Source organism: Amia ocellicauda, chromosome 10, assembly GCF_036373705.1.
Source record: "Amia ocellicauda isolate fAmiCal2 chromosome 10, fAmiCal2.hap1, whole genome shotgun sequence".
NCBI classification, from domain to species: Eukaryota; Metazoa; Chordata; class Actinopteri; order Amiiformes; family Amiidae; genus Amia; species Amia ocellicauda.
Window position 1 is genome coordinate 36,108,324 of NC_089859.1, and position 23,887 is coordinate 36,132,210.

At 39.5% G+C, this 23,887-nt stretch overlaps 1 protein-coding gene across 2 annotated transcripts in view; it reads right to left on the reverse strand.

The window, feature by feature from the left end:
- Positions 1–22,395, reverse strand: part of kif13a (kinesin family member 13A) — a gene marked incomplete at its 3' end in the record, with an annotated part of 124,535 nt that extends 102,140 nt beyond the window's left edge. For both annotated transcript variants that reach the window (XM_066716017.1, XM_066716016.1), the window contains 3 exon segments: positions 1,171–1,183; positions 21,681–21,771; positions 22,014–22,395. In XM_066716017.1, the coding sequence (XP_066572114.1) occupies positions 1,171–1,183; positions 21,681–21,771; positions 22,014–22,074 (165 nt within the window).
- Positions 22,396–23,887: the final 1,492 nt, after the last annotated feature.

A 23,887-nucleotide genomic window follows, 5' to 3' on the forward strand; every position in this document is an offset into this window, starting at 1 on the left:
GTCTATCAGTTTTCCTTTCCCTGGTCTCCTGTGCAAGCGGGATATCGCCAGTACTTTCTAGATGGCGGACGGACTTGGATTTTCGTTTAGATACAGATGAGTGCTAACAAAAGGAAATGACATTGTGCACGTGTGTTGCTCATCAGTGGTACCACTAAAGGGCTATTTTTTTTTGGCACAATTGTATTCTGTCCTGCAGTAGATGTCCTGCATTTCATGATCAGCACCTGAGCACACATTTCCAGCAATAGATCACTCTGAGGGGTTGACAAGGCACCCCACCACAGAGGGCTAATAATAGTTAACCCACACCCCAAGGACTGACGGATCATTGCCACCCAAGGATTGTTGATGTTCCAAATTTTTTGTAGACACTAACAGTCACTATACTGTAAAACTTTGTGTTTGAGGCTGTTGTGTTGTGCCACATATGCATAATTAGGCCAATTGCACTGTAACTAAACCATCTGGAAAGATAAAGGAAACATACAAGTTTAAAACACAATTCACTTGTTCTGCTGATTGTTATTTTATGTTACGGCATTATTTTGGTAAGAGAACACCAGGAACATAATTATACTTGTGAACCCCTTAGAGAGCACTCTGCAGGTCTTCACAAGGTCAGACCTCCAGTACAAAAAGTGAAAAACAGCAGATGGCTAAAATACTACCCTCAGTCTTGAGATCGATCTCAACTCAGCCTAAATATTTTTTTCACACAAATTATTATTTATATTATCAATGAATAATTTGGATGACATAAATTTGTTCAAGATTCACACACTCAAGAGATGATTGAAGTATGGTGAAAAGAGAAGCTGTGATGGCCTGGAGTGATTGGAAATGAGGAGTTGTCTCAAGTACAGATTTTGCTAACAGGAAATCATGCGAGAACGGTGAGGGCCTGATGGTAAAAACTTACGGGGGGTGCTGACGGTAAAAATATGAGAGCGGGGGGGGGTTGTTTGGGTGGTGACTGATGATATTTTTGGACCCCAGTTTGGGAATCTCTGGCTTATGTAATAACTGCTCTGTGTTGCTTTGGAAATCCTAGATACATTACAACTGTGCCCTGCTAATGCCATTAAATCTGTAATATTGAGAGCTGCCCAAAGTACCAGTGTAATTGTTAACCCAATAATATTTACCAAAAAAAGGCCAGTTACATACCTTGGGAGTTTTTCTTTAAAAAGGAGCACAGGAAGCACCAAGCAGAAACATGACGTGGGGAGAAGAAAAAAATAATTAAAAACTACACAATGTTTTACATGTTCACCGTAAAACAACTAATAGAACAAAGAAGAATATGCATGCTTAGCATTAGAATAATTTGGTGCATATTTCACATTAAAAATTGTAAAATAACTAAACACAGCAAATGTGTTTAGACAATTGAGAGGAGCTGCTCATTCAGTTTCACTGCATTATACAGGAGTACAGTCCGTGTGGGAAAGAATTAGGTTTCGCAAACATAATAAATGCCTCCATATCAAATTCAAAGATATTTAGAAGAAACTGATGCACACACATGAACTTTATAGAAATGTTGGTCTTGCAGCTGCTGGCAATCAAAGCTATATTGAAAAGGGCCCAAGACCCCCTAGAGGATGTTAAGGGGCTTAATAATCTTGCTTTCCTTACTGCCCACCTTAATTATCTGAATGTTTGGCTTAAGGCATAAGACGAGTTTGTGTCTGACATCACCAGCCATATTTCATATTTTCAAATTAGACAAAACTGTTCTATGCTAAGAAATATTATTATAATATGCAACTGGATTGAAGTGATCTCTGTCACTTTCCTGCCTGCCAGCAGCAGCAGGATCATTGCATTCACTTCATATTCTGAAACAAGAGACACTTCTTCATACCGAGAGTTGTTACAATCTGGAACAAACTCCCCAGCAATGTGGTTGAAGCTGAAAACTTGGGTACATTCAAAAATAGACTGGACAGGATCCTTGGATCACTTGTTATTAATGGACACCAAACGAGCACGATGGGTTGAATGGCCTCCTTTCGTTTGTAAACTTTATGTTCTTATGTTGTGCGGAAGCTCAAATATTTAATTGAGTAACAAATCGCTGACCACAACCCATTTTCAGCTGACCGAGAAGTAGTGGACAAGTTCAACTTTTAACTCATAGCAAAATCAATTTCAACTAATTTACCTGCAGTGCTCCGACTCACTTTGAAGCAAATACCACAAAGGAAATCTGCCTTGGTTCTCAAGTTTAAAGTTTAAAGTTAATTTAAATTGTGCCTTTTTGATTTGTTGAGACTCAGCAGAGAAAAGGCATGAAAGAAAAAAAAAAAAAAGAAAAAAAATAGCTATTCAGTAGCTGATGTAATGTAGTAGATGCATATTATCAATAATATATTTGTCGTAGTGCTGGGTGATATATAGAGTTTTTGCAATATACTCGATATATTTTGGGCGAAATGCAAAACACTTATCGCGAGTATCGAGCATGTATAGCTGCAAACCCGGAAACCATTGAATGTGGGTGGAGTAAATGTTTTATGCAGCTTTAGAGTCACAGTACTAAATTTAGGGGCACAGCACACTCAAAAAATAAATAAATAAATAAATAAATAAATCAAATTTAGTGGCACATCATAAATGGTTCATATTTAATGCTAACATGAAAAACAAATGCAACAATGTTCCAAGACATTAAAATACAGTGCTGTACCATAGGAGCCTCTTGAGGGGGCAGTGGCTCAAACCAAAAAAGGGGCAATTCATTCGGCGGGGGGGTGGGTTGGAGGGCAGCTAGCGAAGTGCGGTCCGGGGGGGGGCAGTCGGGTCATATATGGGACTTCGGGGGAAAAAATGGCAAGGGAAAGATAATGGGCACCCCTGCACCACACTTCTGCATGTCCCTGTGCAAATACACGCACACACAGCAGCGCCATTGGAAACTCAAACGTTTTTTCGTTTATGATATATATTTATATTTTGAATTCCATATGTATGGCACTAGTTTGATCATATAATATAATGCGCAACAGCTGTGCAATGCACTTCCAGAGGCTCTGAGAAGCACCCTACACATTTAAAGAAATGTCTTAATCACTTTTGGGGTAAAAGTTTTTAAGGATCTGTTAGTTACAAGTCTAAAAATAATCTTTTCAGACTTTTTATTGCTTGCTCTCCTTCATTGGCGAACCTACCTGCTTGTTTTCTTGCTTATCTTGTGTCTGTCTGTACTGTCCTGCTGTTTTGCATATTTTTATAATATTTATAACATATATAACAATGATAATAATAATTTAGTTGAGGAGGTAAAGAAACAGGAGGAGCTTGCTAGACGCACATGAGTTCACATAACGGGAAAGGCTGAGTACTTCGTGCATTTTAAACTGATCCAATCTGCAATATCCTTGACGGACAACTTCTCGGGTCCAGAGGCAGCAGTCTACAGCAGCTGAGCGTCTCCATTCTGCAATCGGCTCCAATGCGTCTCTCTTCAGTGTTCCATGTCATTGTCGTGATCGCCAGTTCAGCTGTGCACATGTTGCAGCAAAATGTCTTCAGTGTAAATTCAAAGTGAAGTGCTCCTATACTTTCCAAGGATGTAGCTGCTGCCTTCGCCATCTCTCAAGGTTGTGCCCCAGGTAGACCAAATTAAACGACGATAAATTAATCATAATTAATAATTTTAAGATTATAGTAGATTTTAATAATCAATGTTATCGCAAAGTTGTTGCAGCCCCGCTGTCGCGGAGTACTGTATTGTATCTGTAAGTGCGTTTTAATGAGGAGGAGGCTAACTCCATCTAGTAGGTGACTGGATATCGTGCCAAATTAACCGCTGCAATACTGGGGCATGAACGTCAATCAAGGGACTTGTAGTTTTCTCTCTCATTTTTCATTTCTACATTTCCTACTCGCACTGCGCGCCCAAATTGTATTTCACACTCGCACAACATTATTTATAATCGCAAATGGGAGTAAAACGCTCGCACTGTAGAGCCCTGCAGCTAATCACTTTGCAGGAAATGCCTGTCTATCTGTATGTGCTCAATAACTTGCAGAAGACCCTTAGTCATTTGTTATTGGGCCAATCGCTGTCTTCATGTATAAAAGTAAGGCGGGAAAATGAGGGAGCAAATAAGTCTATGTGGTCTGTTACTATTGAATAATTTGTGTAAAAGTTAGTAAATTAGTAGTTTTGAGGTCCTTAAACAAGAGATGCAACTGCTTATAAAGTTGCAAGTTTATTTTACTAATAGACAAGTTCGTGGAATTACGATCTTGAATGTTACGCTCATTGTATTAACATTTTTTTAAAAGCAATGGAAGCGAATTAACAAAATAATAAAGTTACCGAGTTTTAATGAAATGGCTTGAATTACACACAAACAAGTCAATACAGATTTTCACACACACACACACACTCCCATGCAGCAGTATTCAAGCTAAGCAGTCCGCCTGGCCATACATATGCATATTGCCAGGATAAACATTTTGAATAGTTACATTATACAATGCTGTAAGTGTCATGGCAACTAAATGTAACGGTCTAGCAAGGACAGATGTTAAATACAGCACTATAAAACCAGATGTGAATCTATACTATTTTAGAGCGCATGTGTTGCAAAATTACTATTACTCGTGTTGTTATTTGATTTTATATATATATATATTACACACACACACACACACACACACTCACCTAAAGGATTATTAGGAACACCATACTAATACTGTGTTTGACCCCCTTTCGCCTTCAGAACTGCCTTAATTCTACGTGGCATTGATTCAACAAGGTGCTGAAAGCATTCTTTAGAAATGTTGGCCCATATTGATAGGATAGCATCTTGCAGTTGATGGAGATTTGTGGGATGCACATCCAGGGCATGAAGCTCCCGTTCCACCACATCCCAAAGATGCTCTATTGGGTTGAGATCTGGTGACTGTGGGGGCCAGTTTAGTACAGTGAACTCATTGTCATGTTCAAGAAACCAATTTGAAATGATTCGACCTTTGTGACATGGTGCATTATCCTGCTGGAAGTAGCCATCAGAGGATGGGTACATGGTGGTCATAAAGGGATGGACATGGTCAGAAACAATACTCAGGTAGGCCGTGGCATTTAAACGATGCCCAATTGGCACTAAGGGGCCTAAAGTGTGCCAAGAAAACATCCCCCACACCATTACACCACCACCACCAGCCTGCACAGTGGTAACAAGGCATGATGGATCCATGTTCTCATTCGGTTTACGCCAAATTCTGACTCTACCATCTGAATGTCTCAACAGAAATCGAGACTCATCAGACCAGGCAACATTTTTCCAGTCTTCAACTGTCCAATTTTGGTGAGCTTGTGCAAATTGTAGCCTCTTTTTCCTATTTGTAGTGGAGATGAGTGGTACCCGGTGGGGTCTTCTGCTGTTGTAGCCCATCCGCCTCAAGGTTGTACGTGTTGTGGCTTCACAAATGCTTTGCTGCATACCTCGGTTGTAACGAGTGGTTATTTCAGTCAAAGTTGCTCTTCTATCAGCTTGAATCAGTCGGCCCATTCTCCTCTGACCTCTAGCATCAACAAGGCATTTTCGCCCACAGGACTGCCGCATACTGGATGTTTTTCCCTTTTCACACCATTCTTTGTAAACCCTAGAAATGGTTGTGCGTGAAAATCCCAGTAACTGAGCAGATTGTGAAATACTCAGACCGGCCCGTCTGGCACCAACAACCATGCCACGCTCAAAATTACTTAAATCACCTTTCTTTCCCATTCAGACATTCAGTTTGGAGTTCAGGAGATTGTCTTGACCAGGACCACACCCCTAAATGCATTGAAGCAACTGCCATGTGATTGGTTGGTTAGATAATTGCATCAATGAGAAATTGAACAGGTGTTCCTAATAATCCTTTAGGTGAGTGTGTATGTATATATATATATATTATATGACAAATTATGTGTGTGTCACGGTTGCACCTCGGGGAGCACAGGAACAGGGAACTCAAGTGCAGTGCGTGGTCGGACAGGCGCGGGTCGGGAGCAGGCGGATCAGGGCAATGGAGGCGAGACAGAGACGTGGTCGAGGTCATAGACGCAGGTCGTAGGATCGGGGAAACAAGGCAACAAGGGATAGACAGAGTCGTGGTCGGAAAGTCAGGCGAAGGTTCAAGGAAATACGGATACCAGGCATGGGGATACAGGACTCTAGGAGAGGACACGGGAAGAAGGCTCAGGATTGCAGTGACTACTAGTGAGGGAAATGAGGGGATTATATACGCCACAGGAAACCAGGTGGGAAGGTGCAGGAAGAATAGGAACATAGGGAGAGTGAACAAGTGCACATGGGAGACCAGAATGTTAATAGACTGATTGACAGGAGCTGAGAGAAGGTACAGAGAAAGACAGGGTGATAGCGGCCTCTAGTGGAGAGAGAGGGTGAGTACTGGGGAACCGTGACAGTGTGTAATATATATATATATATATATATAGCTCTGGAAAAAATTAAGAGACCACTGCAAAATTATCAGTTTCTCTGGTTTTACTATTTATAGGTATGTGTTTGGGTAAAATGAACATTTCTGTTACTACCAAATTCCAAATAAAAATGAATGGAATGGAATGGCTGCCGTACATGTAGAGCATGCTGAATTTAGAAAAAAATTGCAGTGGTCTCTTAATTTTTTCCAGAGCTGTATATACACCGATCAGCCATAACATTATGACCACCTGCCTAATATTGTGTAGGTCCCAAAACAGCCCTGACCCGTCGAGGCATGGACACCACTAGACCTCTGAAGGTGTGCTGTGGTATCCGACACCAAGACGTTAGCAGCAGATGCTTTAAGTCCTGTAAGTTGCGAGGTGTGGCCTCCATGGATCGGACTTGTTTGTCCAGCACATCCCACAGATGCTCGATTGGATTGAGATCTGGGGAATTTGGAGGCCAAGTCAACACCTTGAACTCGTGATTCATCAGACCAGGCCACCTTCTTCCATTGCTCCGTGGTCCAGTTCTGATGCTCACATGCCCATTGGAGGCGCTTTCGGCAGTGGACAGGGGTCAGCATGGGCACCCTGACTGGTCTGCAGCTACGCAGCCCCATACACAACAAACTGCGATGCATTGTGTGTTCTGACACCTTTCTATCAGAACCAGCATTAACTTTTTCAGCAATTTGAGTTACAGTAGCTCGTCTGTTGGATCGGACCACACGGGCCAGCCTTCACTCCCCACATGCATCAATGAGCCTTGGCCGCCCATGACCCTGTCCCGGTCCACCGCTTTTCCTTCCTTGGACAACTTTTGATAGGTACTGACCACTTGCAGACCAGGAACACCCCACAAGAGCTGCAGTTTTGGAGATGCTCTGAACAAGTCGTCTATCCATCACAATTTGGCCCTTGTCCAAGTTGCTCAGATCCTTACGCTTGCCCAATTTTTATTTTTTTTTCCAACACATCAACTTTGAGGACAAAATGTTCACTTGCTGCCTAATATATCCCACCCACTGACGAGATTATCAGTGTTATTCACTTCACCTGTCAGTGGTCATAATGTTATGGCTGATCAGTGTATATATATATATATATATATATATATATATATATATATATATATATATATATATATATATAGATATACACTCACCTAAAGGATTATTAGGAACACCTGTTCAATTTCTCATTAATGCAATTATCTAACCAACCAATCACATGGCAGTTGCATCAATGCATTTAGGGGTGTGGTCCTGGTCAAGACAATCTCCTGAACTCCAAACTGAATGTCTGAATGGGAAAGAAAGGTGATTTAAGCAATTTTGAGCGTGGCATGGTTGTTGGTGCCAGACGGGCCGGTCTGAGTATTTCACAATATGCTCAGTTACTGGGATTTTCACGCACAACCACTTCTAGGGTTTACAAAGAATGGTGTGAAAAGGGAAAAACATCCAATATGCGGCAGTCCTGTGGGCGAAAATGCCTTGTTGATGCTAGAGGTCAGAGGAGAATGGGCCGACTGATTCAAGCTGATAGAAGAGCAACTTTGACTGAAATAACCACTCGTTACAACCGAGGTATGCAGCAAAGCATTTGTGAAGCCACAACACGTACAACCTTGAGGCGGATGGGCTACAACAGCAGAAGACCCCACCGGGTACCACTCATCTCCACTACAAATAGGAAAAAGAGGCTACAATTTGCACAAGCTCACCAAAATTGGACAGTTGAAGACTGGAAAAATGTTGCCTGGTCTGATGAGTCTCAATTTCTGTTGAGACATTCAGATGGTAGAGTCAGAATTTGGCGTAAACCGAATGAGAACATGGATCCATCATGCCTTGTTACCACTGTGCAGGCTGGTGGTGGTGGTGTAATGGTGTGGGGGATGTTTTCTTGGCACACTTTAGGCCCCTTAATGCCAATTGGGCATCGTTTAAATGCCACGGCCTACCTGAGCATTGTTTCTGACCATGTCCATCCCTTTATGACCACCATGTACCCATCCTCTGATGGCTACTTCCAGCAGGATAATGCACCATGTCACAAAGGTCCAATCATTTCAAATTGGTTTCTTGAACATGACAATGAGTTCACTGTACTAAACTGGCCCCCACAGTCACCAGATCTCAACCCAATAGAGCATCTCTGTTAGGGAACATTTATTCAATTGTAATTCTTGTTTTATTATTTCCCCTAGGGAGGGCGATATGGCCAAAAATGTTATCACGATAAAAATCACATCAGTCAATAGATAATTATCACGATAAATGTCAAATCATTATTTCTTTCAAGTTAAAAGGCAGATTTTTGCTCCTGAATGAAAGTTGAAGAAACCAGACGGTTAATTGTGGTTTTAAACTATTCTTTATGGTCAGAACGTGAGAAATACTTGCCAAAACAGTGGATCATTTCACAAATCTGAGGTAGAAGATTCAAAACAATTATAATGATCAAATCTTTTTTCAAAATAAAAATATGCATGAATAAAATTAAGTAAAATCCCTTTTCAGTCCTTTTTCCTCAACAAAATAAATATCTGCAGTCTGATGTATAACAGCCATGCAGAGACAATCAGCATGAAGGCGAACACTATTTAGTTAACGTGTGTCCATTTACAAGTTAAATGATTCAATTAATAAATAAATACAGCAGATCTGGGATTCCCTCTAAAATATTAAGGACTGGTTTATAAATGCGTTGATAAACACCATGACTGAAACATGCACACTTTAGTTAAATTAAACCCGCTATATTGTAGCTGCTGTTACTGTATGATTAATCGTGAAATGTGTATTTTGTTTCAACTGTAACTTGCCCTGGTTAAGGGCATCGTCTAAGTAAATTAAAAATAATACGGCAAAAAGTGTCATTTGCAGTTGCAAATCTGTAACGTAATGCATGTCTAAATACAATGTTGTCTATACACATTTTAGCTCTTCTTAATATCTCTTAACAGAAAAGTGTATCTATTAAGCGGTCTCCAATCATGTAAAGCATAAAGAATAAAATGGACACAAAAGTCCTTTCCACATCAGTCTCTATCGCTTGTAGTGTTGTTTTTCGGTCTTTATTTTTAAAACGAAACAAACCAAACCCACAAATTGCTCTGCTCCTCCCATAATAAATTAACTTCCGACAATGGCCAGGTTTTACACACAGCTCTCTCTCATCCTCCTCCTCCCTCTCTGATGCTGCTCAGTCTGTAAGCTGACACTGATCAGCTGATCTATTCCACTGCCTGACACAGGTTTTTTTTGATTGGCTAGTTTAAAAAAAGCAGATCTCCATGGCACATGACACACAGTGACATCCTCTCCATTGGGCAATTCCAGCCCCATGTGCTGCATTGCACACTGAATTTCTAAAACCAGGTGTGCAATGTAAACAAACTGCACATGGTTTCTTTCAGCAGAATCTCAGCTACGCAGCTAAAAACACCCCATGTCTTTCTCTCAAATCGTTTCTCAAATAATTAATACTTTGTAATTGATGGCCCAGTTGGATCCACCTAAATCGTCCTGGGAGGGGATTATTATTTTTTTTTTTTTAAATCAATGTACATTTCAAGTCACAAACCCCACTTCTGACTATGTCCTGAACCATTTCTCTGTAGTCTTTGTTTGTACAACCCAGTTTTTTAAAAACTACTTTAAAAACCCGAGATGCCTTATGCATGCTAACTCCCATATTAGCAACTAAGTCCATATATACATTTCATCCATGTATCTATTTGCCACTCTCCCCTCACTTCTTCATACTTGTCCTGCTAGAACAGCACCTCTTCATTTAACTCTCTAACCTTGTCTGCCACACTTAAGCTCTGTTCACCATCCATTGCAGATTTTATTTTATAGTAAATAAGTTTCATGGTCTCTTTTCTTTTACTATGCATCTGCTTCTGTATCTCTTCCTTTAGCACCTCAATGCTCTGCTCTAACTTAGCATTAGCCAAAGCAAGCTGATCTTTCTCCTCCCTAAGCTGAAGTGCCTCTCTCTGCATTTCTTAATTTTTGTCATCTCTATGTCTAATAATTGTATTGACATTTCTTTTTTTTTGTGACCAATGTTTTATTGAGGAATAAAATTCACAGGACACAACATACAAACCACACTTCAAAAGCTTCCCACTTTCTAAAGTTTCCTACCTTTCCTCCCAAAGACAAACGTAAGACCCCTACCCTCAGACAGAAGAACAATCCCCTTCTCCCAACACCCACACTCATCCCGCTCCCCTCACCCTCACAGATGCCTTCCCAAAAAGACCACAAAGAATCAGCACAGAGAGTACTACTATTAAAAATAATAATAAACAAACAACAACAACAAAAAACACCTCAAATCAGAGATGCAATAGAATCAGCAGCCATCTTCCAGCCGTCTCCACCCCGGCTCCATGGACCCTCGCAGTAGAGAGCTCCAAATTAACAATGTCCAGAAAAGACCTGACCCAGTGAAGACAGGGAAGAGAATGAGGAGGCCGCCAACGGAGAGCCAACATCTTCCTGGCAGCAGTGAGGCCAGCAAACCATATACACTTCTGCTGTAGCGTTAAATTCAGAGACGAGTCATCATTCAGGAGCAACACTTGGGAAGAGCAAGGAATTTGATAATGTTGAAGAGACTCGTCTCCAGAACACAACCACAGAATCAGAGCATTCCGAAAACATGTGTAAAAAGGTACCGACAGGACCCTGTGGACAAAGCACACAACTAGAGGTAGGACCCAGATTCATGAGAAATCATATGCGAGGGGTCAAATATGTCCTGTGAATAAAATGAATAAGCTGATGATTAGGGTTCCTAGAGGCTCTCCTCAAGTTAGCCCAAACAGTATCCCAAGAAATCCCATCATCAATAACAGAGAGGTCCCTAGTCCAAATGGTGTATATTGACAAAGGCTTGTAGGAGGCTGTCCAAAAAAAAAAAAAAGTAGAGCGAGGAAACCATACCTCTAGTATTGCCCCTCTTGTCTAGTAGATCATATAGTGTTTGCCTCTGTAACTTAGTTCCGCAGGGCACCCCATAAGAACGCATTGAAGAATACAATCGGAGATTAAAAAAAAAAAAAAAAAAAAAAAGAAAGAAAGAGGATACCCAGCAGGTTATATTGCAATTTTAGATCTTGGAATGCGTAGAAGTAGCCATCTTTAAAAACAACACCAAGAATATGGATTCCCCTATCCCTCCACTGAGGAAAAGAAAAGGGGCGGCCATCAGAGTATACAAAAGGGATGGAGACGAAACAAAATACATAGAATATGTTGAGCTGCAAAGAGATCTTAAGAAAGGGATCAGGAAAGCAAAGAGGGAAATAGAAAGAAACATAGCTCTTGGAGCTAAAACTAATGCAAAGAGCTTTTTTCAATATTACAACAGCAAGAGGTCATGTGAAACTGGAAGTGAAACAGCTAAAGGGCAAAAATGGAAGTATCTTGGAAAATGAACAAGATGTGGCAAATGTTCTAAATGAGTATTTCATAGTTTTCACAAAAGAAAAAACAGATAACATGCCACAGGTTAACAATCAGTCCAGTCAAATCCCAAGAGAGATCAGGATTAATGAGGAGAATGTACAAAGGGGATTAGCAGAATTAAAAACAAACAAATCACCTGGGCCAGATGGGATATTTCCAACAGTACTTATCAGAAATTATTTATAGGCCACTAACTCAAATATTCCAAATGACACTTAGAACAGGGGATGTGCAAACTGACTGGAAGACAGCAAATGTCATACCAATCCACAGGAAAGGGGACAAAACTGAGCCAGGAAATTACACACCAATCAGTCTCACCTGCATCACTTGTAAAATGTTGGAAAAAATTATTTGACAGAACATAGAGGAGCATCTTAATGGAAACCATATTCTTGGAGATGGTCAACATGGGTTAAGACGAGGCAGATCATGTCTTACTAATTTATTAGATTTTTTTTTTTAACATGCAACTGCAGCTGTAGATCAGGTGGAAGCATATGATATGATATACTTACGATTTCCAAAAAGCTTATGATAAGGTTCCACACTAAAGACTGATCCTCAAATTGGAAGCTGTAGGCATTCAGGGTAATGTAAGTAGATGGATTATGAACTGGTTGATGTATAGGAAACAAAGGGTGTCAAGTAGAGGAGTTGTTTCTGACTGGAGTGAGGTTGTTATTGGAGTTCCACAGGGATCAGTACTAGGGCCTTTGCTTTTTCTAATCTATATTAATGATCTGGACTCTGGGATAGTTAGCAAACTTGTCAAATTTGCAGATGATACCAAAATAGGTGGATCAGCAGATACAATTCTAAGGGAATTAATATTCAGTTGTGTGCTGACACCTGGCAGATGAAAATCAATGTGGACAAGTGCAAGGTATTACATGCAGGTAATAAAAATATCCACTATAATTACACTATGAGAGGAATAGAACTAGATGAAGTAATGCATGAGAAAGACCTAGGAGTCTATCTGGACTGCTCACTTTCCCCATCCAAACAATGTGGGGAGGCAAAAAAAAGGCAAACAATGTTAGGGTATATTGTCAAAAGTGTAGAATTTAAAACAAGGGAAGTAATGTTAAGACTGTACAATACACTAGTTAGACCTCATCTGGAATACTGTGTACAGTTCTGGGCACCACACTTCAAGAAAGATACTGCTGCTCTAGAGGCAGTTCAGAGGAGAGCAACCAGACTTATTCCAGGTCTGAAGGGAAAGTCCTACTCGGAGAGACTGAGGGAACTGAACCTTTTCACCCTGGAACAGACTACGTGGGGACTTGATCCAAGTCTTCAAAATCATGAAAGGCATCGACCACATCAAACCAGAGGAGCTTTTCCAGATCAGCAGGGACACACGCACCGGGGGACACAAATGGAAATCGGCTTCAAGGCATTGAAAATGGAAAACAGGAGACACTTCTTTACACAGAAAGTAATCACAATCTGGAACAAACTCCCCAGCGATGTGGTAGAAGCTGAAAATTTGGGAACATTTAAAGTCAGACTAGATAGGATCCTTGGAGCACTTAGTTATTAATGGACACCAAACGAGTACGATGGGTCGAATGGCCTCATCTCGTTTGTAAACTTTCTTATGTTCTATGTTCTTATAAGTACATTATACATGCATATAGCTTTTAGCTGAGGTTGTTCTGAAACAGATATAAAACACTTTGTGGTTTATAAGCAAATGCATATTGTTTATCAACTAGAATTTAAAGTGGTAAAAATGGGAAAAATTGTATCAGTCCTCTTTTAAGTTAGGATATAAGCTAACATTATATAGAGAGTGATATTATGGAGTTACGGATAGGCCATTCAGTATTGGGTAGGTTTGTTGAAGTGGAACATGTGGTATTGGGGGGGGATACAAACTTAGCCACAAACAAGAAAGCTTTTGTATAAATCCTTAAACACAGTTGCATAGACCATAAATAAGCTACACAGTTAGTTGAGCAAACATATATTATATAGAGTGTGATATTGTTGAGTTAGGGTTCAATTGTTGATTTTCATGTTCAAACACCTACAAGTCAAACATGTGGAAGTAAATAAAAGGAGTGACAAAGCCAGGAGAAAAGAGGACAAGGGAGCCAGACAACTCTGAGGAAGCAACCAACAAGAAACGAGAAAGAGATCGACACTATGATCGTGAAAGACGTTCCAGAAAGTTTAACACTGTTTGGCAAAGTGTCTGGCTTATGATGATGGCAAGGACATACTGTACTGTGTGCAGGAAACATCGTTATTTGTCCTTATCAGGGAAAGCAGGAAACAAGAACATATTTAAGGATAGTACTGACAACTTCAAACTTGAATCTGTCAAATATCATGATCGAAGGCTCACCTAAAAGGTGTGGGATGAGAAAATGCCATAAACTTGCCAGAGGGTGCCAGCCAGGCAGAGGTGATGCTCCAAAAGCTCAACAAGCTTCAATTAGATTGTTTGGAAAAGCTATTCAGAAAATGTCATGCAATTGCAAAGCATAGCCGGCCATATACAGATATACTTGGACGAAATGAAAGGTTTGGACATTGGTAGCACGTACCGCAACAACAAACAGGCCCAGAAGTTCATCAGTGCTACAGCACAGGTGGAGCAGAAGCACCTGACAAATCTGGCCAGAAAGTCTAAGTACATTTCCCCCATATCTGATGGTACCAGAGATACTTCCATCCAGGCAGCAGAAATACTTTACATCAGATTTGCTATTGAAGGAAGTGTTACATGTAGGTTTCTTGCAGTGGAACACGTGGGAAAGGCAGATGCACTTTCAATTAGGCTCAGTGATGATCAATGCACAAGTTCATGGACAAGTACATTGGATTTGAGGATGACTGGATGAAGCACCGGCTAGTTACACTTGGGATGTCTACAAGCTGTTCACCGTTATTTGCATTGTCTAGAACTAGCTTACAAAGATGCACTCAAGTCCTTTCCACTCTACACTGTCTTCACTCCTAATCAACCTTTATCTATTCTATCACAATAGTCCATTGAATAGGAGTAACTTGAAGCTGGCATATGCTGCACTTGGCCAAGAGACACACATACCTACTCATGTGGGTGGGACCTGCTGGCTGCCCCACCTGCAGCTGGCCATGAAGCATGTCATAACTGGGTACCAGGTGATAACTACCCATCTTGACCAGATATCCAAAGCTAAAGGCATGCTAAAGCAGCTGAAGCAATGCGATGTAGTCATGTTTGCACACTTCATGTGGGACATTGTCCTGGTTCTCAAACAGCTTTCACTAACAGCTCAGGCAAAGGAATCAACAATTGGGGTTGCATACAGGGTCCTGAAAGTGTCTATGGCAACACTGGCCAAGTATAGAACAAGATCCAAACCTAAGTAGAAAGCCTTGGGGGACCTAACTACCTTTGGGGAACAGACATTAGTTGGAGCAAAGGCCATCACAACCACAAGAAACGTCCTTGACAAGCTTCAGAAGTGCCTGACCTGTAGATTTGTGGACTGTGAAAAGGATGTGATCAAATCTACCTCATCTGACAGATTCCCCCTTTGGCCTAACAAAGAAGAAATAGAGGAATTTGGAGATGACAGTGTGAAAACCATCACAGACCATTACAAACCTGTTTTACTGGAGGCCAATGTGGCTGTGGATGAGATCTCTGTGGAATGGAAAATGTTGAAAACAGAGCTCTACAGCACACCAGGTAAAGTCCAGAAATTAAACTGGCAGGATGTCAATGTGGCATACAGGGAATCTGGCGGATTTTGCAAAATCCTCTCACTACCATAGAATCCAATCAAAGTGAGACAGTACCACAGGAAAAGTTTCATGAAGAATCTGTGTGGACCCAGTCTGTGAATGACTGCAGAGAATGATACATTAAATTAGATTGACTGTATTATAGAGTTAGACTTCACATTGTGCCAAATTTTGTCAAACTTAGTGAGAAGTCTTAATCGTACAGTAGTCAAGCTGGCCTGCATTAGTCAGTCAGTAGTCAGTGGGAACCATTTCTCTTTGGGTCTAGTCCAGCATGATCCTGCCTATGACTAGTCTATTGTTGAATGGATTGTTGTTTTAATGAAGGCTCAGATACTAGTCCAGTTGATGTTCTACTCTCAGACGTCTGTTTTTAAAAAATGTGTGCCTCACAATGCTCAGGAGTTTATGAATCATATGTGAATTGATAATTAAACAATGATTGGTAAAAAGAAACAAAAAAAAAGTATTATGAGATAGATGATTCCATGTTTATGAAATGGTTTGGCAATCTCACTCAATGTGTGTGACTTCTTAATACATATTACAGTTCAGCCCAAATGGCAGCTGGAATTGGAATACTCTGTATTTCATGTGTTCTAAGTGGTACTGTTCAAATACAGCACATTTAGAAGCCTGAATGATGCAGCAATGTTCTTCTTCTGACAATAATTTAAAATAATGACTGGATGCGAATTGGCGGGCTAGTGCAACTTGAGAGCCACTAGTCCTGCTGGCTAGTGGGAAAAAAAAAGTTAAGGTCTACCCATGATAATAATAATATTTTTTTCTTCCTCCAGAAAATTCAAATGCCCCTAAAATGCTAATACATTCATGAGAACTTACAGAACTTGTAAGTGTTGTAGAAACCAATAATAACTGCAAATGCTGTGAAAACTACACATGCCGGTCATATTTCTTGTGTCAATTTAATAAAATGTAAATATTAAGTACTGTTTATGATTTATAGTCAAGTTGCATATCTTTTCCAAGATTCCCTACTGTAGTAATATCACAATATGTGTGTAAATCGACCCTGAATCCACCCTTCCAGTGCAATCAAGCTTATCCTGATTTTCAGCATCAAAACTATCCTTATCTCACCCTTGAGTTTTGAAAAACCCCAAAACAACATTTAAGCTTGATTAAAGGTAGGATTGGATTACCAGATACAAATCCCAATCTCAAAGATCAGAATCTCCTTTTCCAGTTTTGAAATACCCAATTCTCCAATTTAATGCAATCCGATTACTTAAATCCTATCAGAAAAGTTTTGAAAAACTGGGCCCAAAAGACCAAAAGGGACCTGTCCTCTTATTGGCTCCTAGCCAAATTCAAAAGGACCCCATACTTCTAAATTATATTAGCATAAAGCATTCAAGTCATGGTGGTGGCAAAATGCTATTGGTTGGAAGGAAACCTTAAGTAGTTTAGTCTCTTAACTTCTTCATTCTGCAACGAGACAACACAAGACAGAGCAGGAGGAGAGGAGAGACAGAGAGAGACACACCGCTGCCTACATGACCAGACTGACCTATAAGCTGTTCTGTTCTGTATTATCTGTTTCTTACTGTAATCCAGCAGAAGCTTAATATTACTTATTTTCAGTAATATAATTGAATGATATTAGTTTCCTATTTTTGTCATAAATAAATGATTATTGCACATCTGTTACTTGACCGCATCTTCCCTCTAAAAGAATCTTAAAAGATAAACCAATTGATCTTAGAGTTTTCAGTTCAACTATTTATTTAGATTCACTGAAAAACCAAGCATATCAAATTCTCTTACACAAGCATATGCAACTTCACACTCATGCATTCCTATTACGCTTGTTAATCAGAAGTTGCTTGGTTGCATGCTTTAACCGCCATGTTGCAGTACTCAGTAACACTTCTGGTGCCTTCTACTCCAAAACTGCAATTCCCACTAGTAGTGTCCTACCAAGGTTGTTAAAGGCGAGTTGCCCTGGTGAAAAACATGGGTAACATGGGCTATTGAGAGAGAAAAAAAAAATATATACTCTGCACATACGTTTATGCCTATGCATATTGGATTTAACGTGTCCACGTGTAAATATGAAAATGGCTACTGCTCCGGAATTATAAAGCCCAGTGCCCTATAACTTTGCATACCTTGCGTAGATACTGCTATCCATCAAATCTGCAAGAGGCGTGGAAAAACATAGTAGCCACAAGCAAATGACTGTGCACGTATGCAAAATACACACAGTTATAAACGCATGAAATTTGACCCCAGAAAGAAACCCATAAGCCATATTCAAAAACTCAACAAACTTCGTACAATACTAAATGGCAATGTTATGCTTGATTGTGGTGAGTTTTGTCACCAGTGGTGACACGGCGTGGCGGCACCTACAGAACCATTAAGGCCAATGTGCTTACATTTTCTGTGAATCACACTAGTACAAAGATCTGTGAAAGTTGATATGACAAAACATGGCTGCTGTACACCAATCAAAATGACAGCATTTCATTTGAGCCACACACTGACATTCCTTATGTAGACCTCTACCTCCATCAAGTGGACAAACTTGATGCTAGATTTAAGTGAAAAATACAATTCTTCATTAAATGTCATACAGTGAGAGATGCAGAGCTATGCCATGTGCAATATGGAGGCCATGTGTCATATGGTCTGGTGGCCATATTGGTTTATGTGACAAATTTTGGACAATCTGCAAAAATCTTCTTCTCCGCAACCGCTAATGGGACAGATATGAAACATTGTTATGTGTAGTTATGTTATTGCCTATATTCATATCTGGTCAAGAGAAGTTGATAGGTCAAATGTTTTGGCAGCCATATTGGATTGACCAAAAATCTTCAACGATCTTCTCTGAAATGGTTGGTCCGATTGTTACAAAATTTTGTACACATCACCTTGGCTAGCTCCTCTATCAGATTTGTTCAAGGCAAATTGATTGAAAAAAACAAGATGGCCAACATGAGCCAATCAAATTTTGGAGATGGTTAAATTGCATTATCTGCAGTATTAAATTAAATGCAGTATTCATTGTCACTTGACAGAATTAGTCCCATAGTCAGCATTGGCATCAGACATAATTCAACAGTATCTGGAAAGTACATTGCTACTGTAAATTACCAAGTCTGGTATGCAAGTAATATTGTGTGGTTTGATAACAAATTAAGATGTTAATTCCAGTAGATGACAAGAGTGGATGCTGGATGAATCTAGATCAAATTCTATGTATTCTGCCTGTACCATCCACAACCTACAATGGATGGCAGTAGTTTAATGCAGAAGCACTGACTTCTAAAGAGATGGAACACTTGTTTCAGAACTGTTCACGAATCATTTGTGAAGTCTGCAAAAAACACAAAATAATGTATATGAAATATAAAGAAAATACACATTTTACGGTTTCTCGATTTAAACTTAATCCGATTGCTAATATTCTATCATTTCAGACAAAACCACCTTGGGTTTTTGGTTTTACATGTATTAAACTGCTCAGAACACAGATAAAGTCAATTAAAGGGGTCATGAACTGAGAAACCAAAACTCCCTTGATCTTTTGACATAAGAGGTCATTGTACTATAAAAATATCCTGTAAGTTTCAGAACTCAAAACTCTCTCCTTAGTCTAAAAACAGCTTATAAATGAAGCCAATCTGCAAAAACGACAGGATGTGGAATGTGCCACCTTATTATATAATAGTGTGGCTAAACCCAGCCTCCGCAGAAGATCAACGCCTGCTTCTAAATTGCTGCCTGTTTAGCCCCGCCCACGCTTAACACATATAGTATGTCAATAACGAGAGAGGCAAACGCAGGTCTATGCAGAAACCAAACAATAAAGATGGCTTCGAAGACAAGACGCTGCGCATTGCCATGGTGTGGAAAAACACAGTCTTTGCATTGCCTTCCTTCTGATCCCAACATTAGGAAAGAGTGGATGAATTTTATTTTTAATGAAGTTCCAGACCGCGTCAGTAAGAACTTGGTCCTCTGTTCACTTTTTTTTTTTTTTTTTTACCGCGGATTCGTTTACAAACAAGGCACAATTCGTCGCAGGATTTTCAGAAAGATTGAAACTAAAAGACGATGCTGTGCCGACTATATTGGTTCCGACAGTAATGTCGCACCACACAAGTGTAAGTAACTTTTTATTACGTGGTCACTATTGCTTTGTCTGTTATTACAGATCATTTGATATGTACTGAGCGTTTATGCGTTTTTAACCTAAATCACAGCAGCGTCCATCTCTGAAGGATGTAGGCTGTCAAACATACATGCAGTTTTCAAAACAATTCCACACGTGTACTGACAGGGGAGTTGAACATTTTTAAATATGCAAAACTGTTAGCCAATCATACCAGTGAGCATTCATTTCCCCGTCTACAATCCGCCACGCCTATTCAAACAGTGTGTTCTGATGAGGGGGGTCAAAACAGGACAGAAAATAGCCTATTACTTCTAAATTATGATGTTTCTTGATGTAAAAATCTTGATAACATTATAAGTGGACCTCAGAGAACAGTACAAAATTAAAAAAAGGTAGTTCATGACCCCTTTAAAGTATTTTACCACACGTCCTTGAAACCCTTATGTGTAAGTGGGCAAGAAAATAGACCTCACAAATCCCACAAACTAAAGGTCTTCCACGCATTTAAAGAAGAGGTCATTTTTTATTTAGGCCTGTATTTTCATCCTGAAGCCATTCAGTCACTCAATAAAGCACTCAGTAAGGTAGGTAGTTGCAGGGCTCCTTACTGAAATCCAATTATGTTATCAGCACACTAACATATATGAAAGAGATAGCTCTCAATAATGAAAAAGCACATACAACCACACAAAGCAAAATAATTTAAGGATTTGTTAAGGCACCACCAAATAAATAAGAAAGCTGCAATACAAATATTACAAGAATTATACAGACTGGTAGAGAAGTATTTCACAGGGGTCCAAAATGTGTGTGAGAGAAAACTAAATATTTAGTAAAACATGATTTTATGGAAGTATTTAGGGAAACCTATTTTTCCTATGGTTATAGAAATGCTAAGGTTAAGGGATGACCGAGATAAGTCTTACCCGAATGTTTAAATGTTTGCTGTGCTCTAAGTTTATAAGGATGTGTTTGGTCATTAACAGTAAACAAAAAATGTACATATTAGCTGGAGTTACTTGTTTTTGATATACAGTATATAAAACGCAATTCAGAAGATTCCAAACAACCCCCTACTAGGTAGCACTGGATAAGAACGAACACTACTTAGTTGTCTCCAATTTCTCTTTTCTCATCTATTTTTACAGTCTGTTGCATTGGAATTTTGGATGAGTTCCAGTAATTTTCTTTTCCGCTGCTCTCTCTACCCTGCTAATACATAACGCTGCCACAACACTGTAGCGTAATATAACGTTGCGTTACGTTGCTGCAACGGTGTGTATTAGCAGGGTAAAGCCTAGATTTGGTTGTCAATATTAAGCATTGCTGTTAAGACTCTCACAGATTCGATAAGGGTGTCAAATACGATGCGTTAAATATAAGATACCCGTTTTCTTCGAGTAAGATATATAATGTCTTTTCAACAAAAAACAAAAAAAATGCGCCTATAGCTCTTTATGGCAAACATATAGGCTATGTGCGCATTGAATATAAATTGTGAGAACCGACAGCGTGCTATTACGAAATGTAGTTTAGTTTTGCTTTATAGCTATGATGCACTACGAAATATAGAAAACTAAATAGATATATTTACCTACTGCTTATGTTTATAATTTGAATCACTGTTCCCATTAGAGAAAAATAGACTTCAGAGAAAGATGTCAAAATTAGAGCCCTTAGGCACGGGCTCTAGGGTAAACGATTAAAAAAATCTTAAAGACAACAACATTCAACAAGAATGTGACGAATCACTTTCAGCAAGTGCAACACCTTAAACCTAAATGTATCAGCGCGACCGAGCTTTAAATAATAATAATAATAATAATAATACCTGTTTTCTCCTTTTGTGTTTGAAGGCGGTGGATGCAGAACTGTTTGATTGTCTTCCATTTCCAAAATACATTTTGTATTTAGTTCAATTTCTGCAAAAATAAAGAGGTGCAACTTAACATTAAAAAAAATGTAAACAAATTCACCGTAAATTCAAGTAAATTATGTTCAACCCGACTAGAAAGAACACAAAATCTCATACGCAGAAGACGAAGATGCTGTCGAATTGAATAACATCAATTGACAAGTACAAAAGATGTACAAAGTACGAAGTCTTAAAGTAGACTGTTTTAACGAGAATAAAGGGTAATATGGACATGCACAATTTACTTACCTCTCCGGTTCATTGGCCGGACTCTTACCGCAACTTTTACCTTACTATCCGACATTTTCATACTTTTTTTTTTTTTTTCTCAACGAGAGTATTACAGGGGGGTTAGAAAAATGATAACGCCTTTAAAGTTGCCGAGTTCTTCCAATTCCAGTCAGATATTGTGAAAATGCTACAATACAATCCCAAAGTCCATTCCCAAAGACGCAAAAAGGAAAATAAAACACATTTCACATTATGTGAGCTAAATATGAGACTGCTTTCCTGTTGTCTCAGACACAATCCCAACCGCCATCTTCCAACTGAGAGCAGTTTTACAACATCAGGCGACTCCGGCAAACTGAAAATACGGATTCGGAGAGGCACGAACTGAACTTGGAAAGCCAAGGCAAGCGTAAATACCCGGAGTCGTATGGAGTGAAGTTGAGTCACTCGAACTGCATGAAAACAGGTAGTGTGGAGACAGAGTGCTGGATAGAAACGCAATGGTTCGATTACTCTAATGGTACTTTTAGTTTTACTCCCAGATGATGCATTTTATAGGAATAGAAAGATACAATCACATTGTGATATGGATTATAACATACTTTCTGTTCAGATGTGTGCATTTTAATTCTATTGGGTTTCAACAATCACTGCATTTTACATGTCACAGGGCATTCAAACTGAAAAAATATTAATGCTGGGAGATGTTTGAGTAAATCATAGTTTAAATCATATTTAGTTATTGCATTTTATTTGCATGAAAATGTATTATAATGGTTATTACTGCTATTCATTGTGTTAAATTATGTTAAATTATTACTAGTTAAATAAATGTGTGTAAGGCTAAGCTACATGTATTAGTCAAGCTTAGTCAATCTAGAGCAAAAAGGTATGAACATAAGAACATTTACAAACAAGAGGAGGCCATTCGACCATTGTGCTCGTTTGGTGTCCATTAACAACTAAGTGATCCAAGGATCATGTCCAGTCTATTTTTGAATGTTCCCAAATTGTCGGCTTCAACCACCTCGCTGGGTAGTTTGTTCCAGATTGTGACACCTCTGTGTGAAGAAGTGTCTACTGTTTTCTGTCTTTAAACCCAATTTCCATTTGTTTCCCCAGGCCAGTATGTACCTGCAGATCTGCAAAAGTTCCCCTGGTTTGATATGGTCAATGCCTTTCATGATTTTGAAGACTTGAAGTCCCCACGTAGTCTTCTCCGTTCCAGGGTGAAAAGGTTGAGTTCCCTCAGTCTCTCCAAGAATGACATTCCCATCAAACCTGGAATAAGAGCAGTGATTTATTTCTGGAAGTGTGGTGCCAAGAACTGTACACAGTATTCCAGAGGAGGTCTAACTGGTGTGTTGTACAGTCTTAACACGACTTCCCTTTAAATTCTACACTTCTGAAAATATACCTTAGCATTTTGCTTGCCATTTTAATTGCTTCCCCACGTTGTTTGGATGGGGAATGTGAGAAGTCCACATACCGTGAGGGAAAAAAGTATTTGATCCCCTGCTGATTTTGTACGTTTGCCCACTGACAAAGAAATGATCAGTTTATAATTTTAATGGTAGGTGTATTTTAACAGTGAGAGACAGAATAACAACAACAAAACCCAGAAAAACGCATTTCAAAAAAGTTATACATTGATTTGCATGTTAATGAGGGAAATAAGTATTTGACCCCTTCGACTTAGTACTTGGTGGCAAAACCCTTGTTGGCAATCACAGAGGTCAGACGTTTCTTGTAGTTGGCCACCAGGTTTGCACACATCTCAGGAGGGATTTTGTACCACTCCTCTTTGCAGATCCTCTCCAAGTCATTAAGGTTTCGAGGCTGACGTTTGGCAACTCGAACCTTCAGCTCCCTCCACAGATTTTCTATGGGAT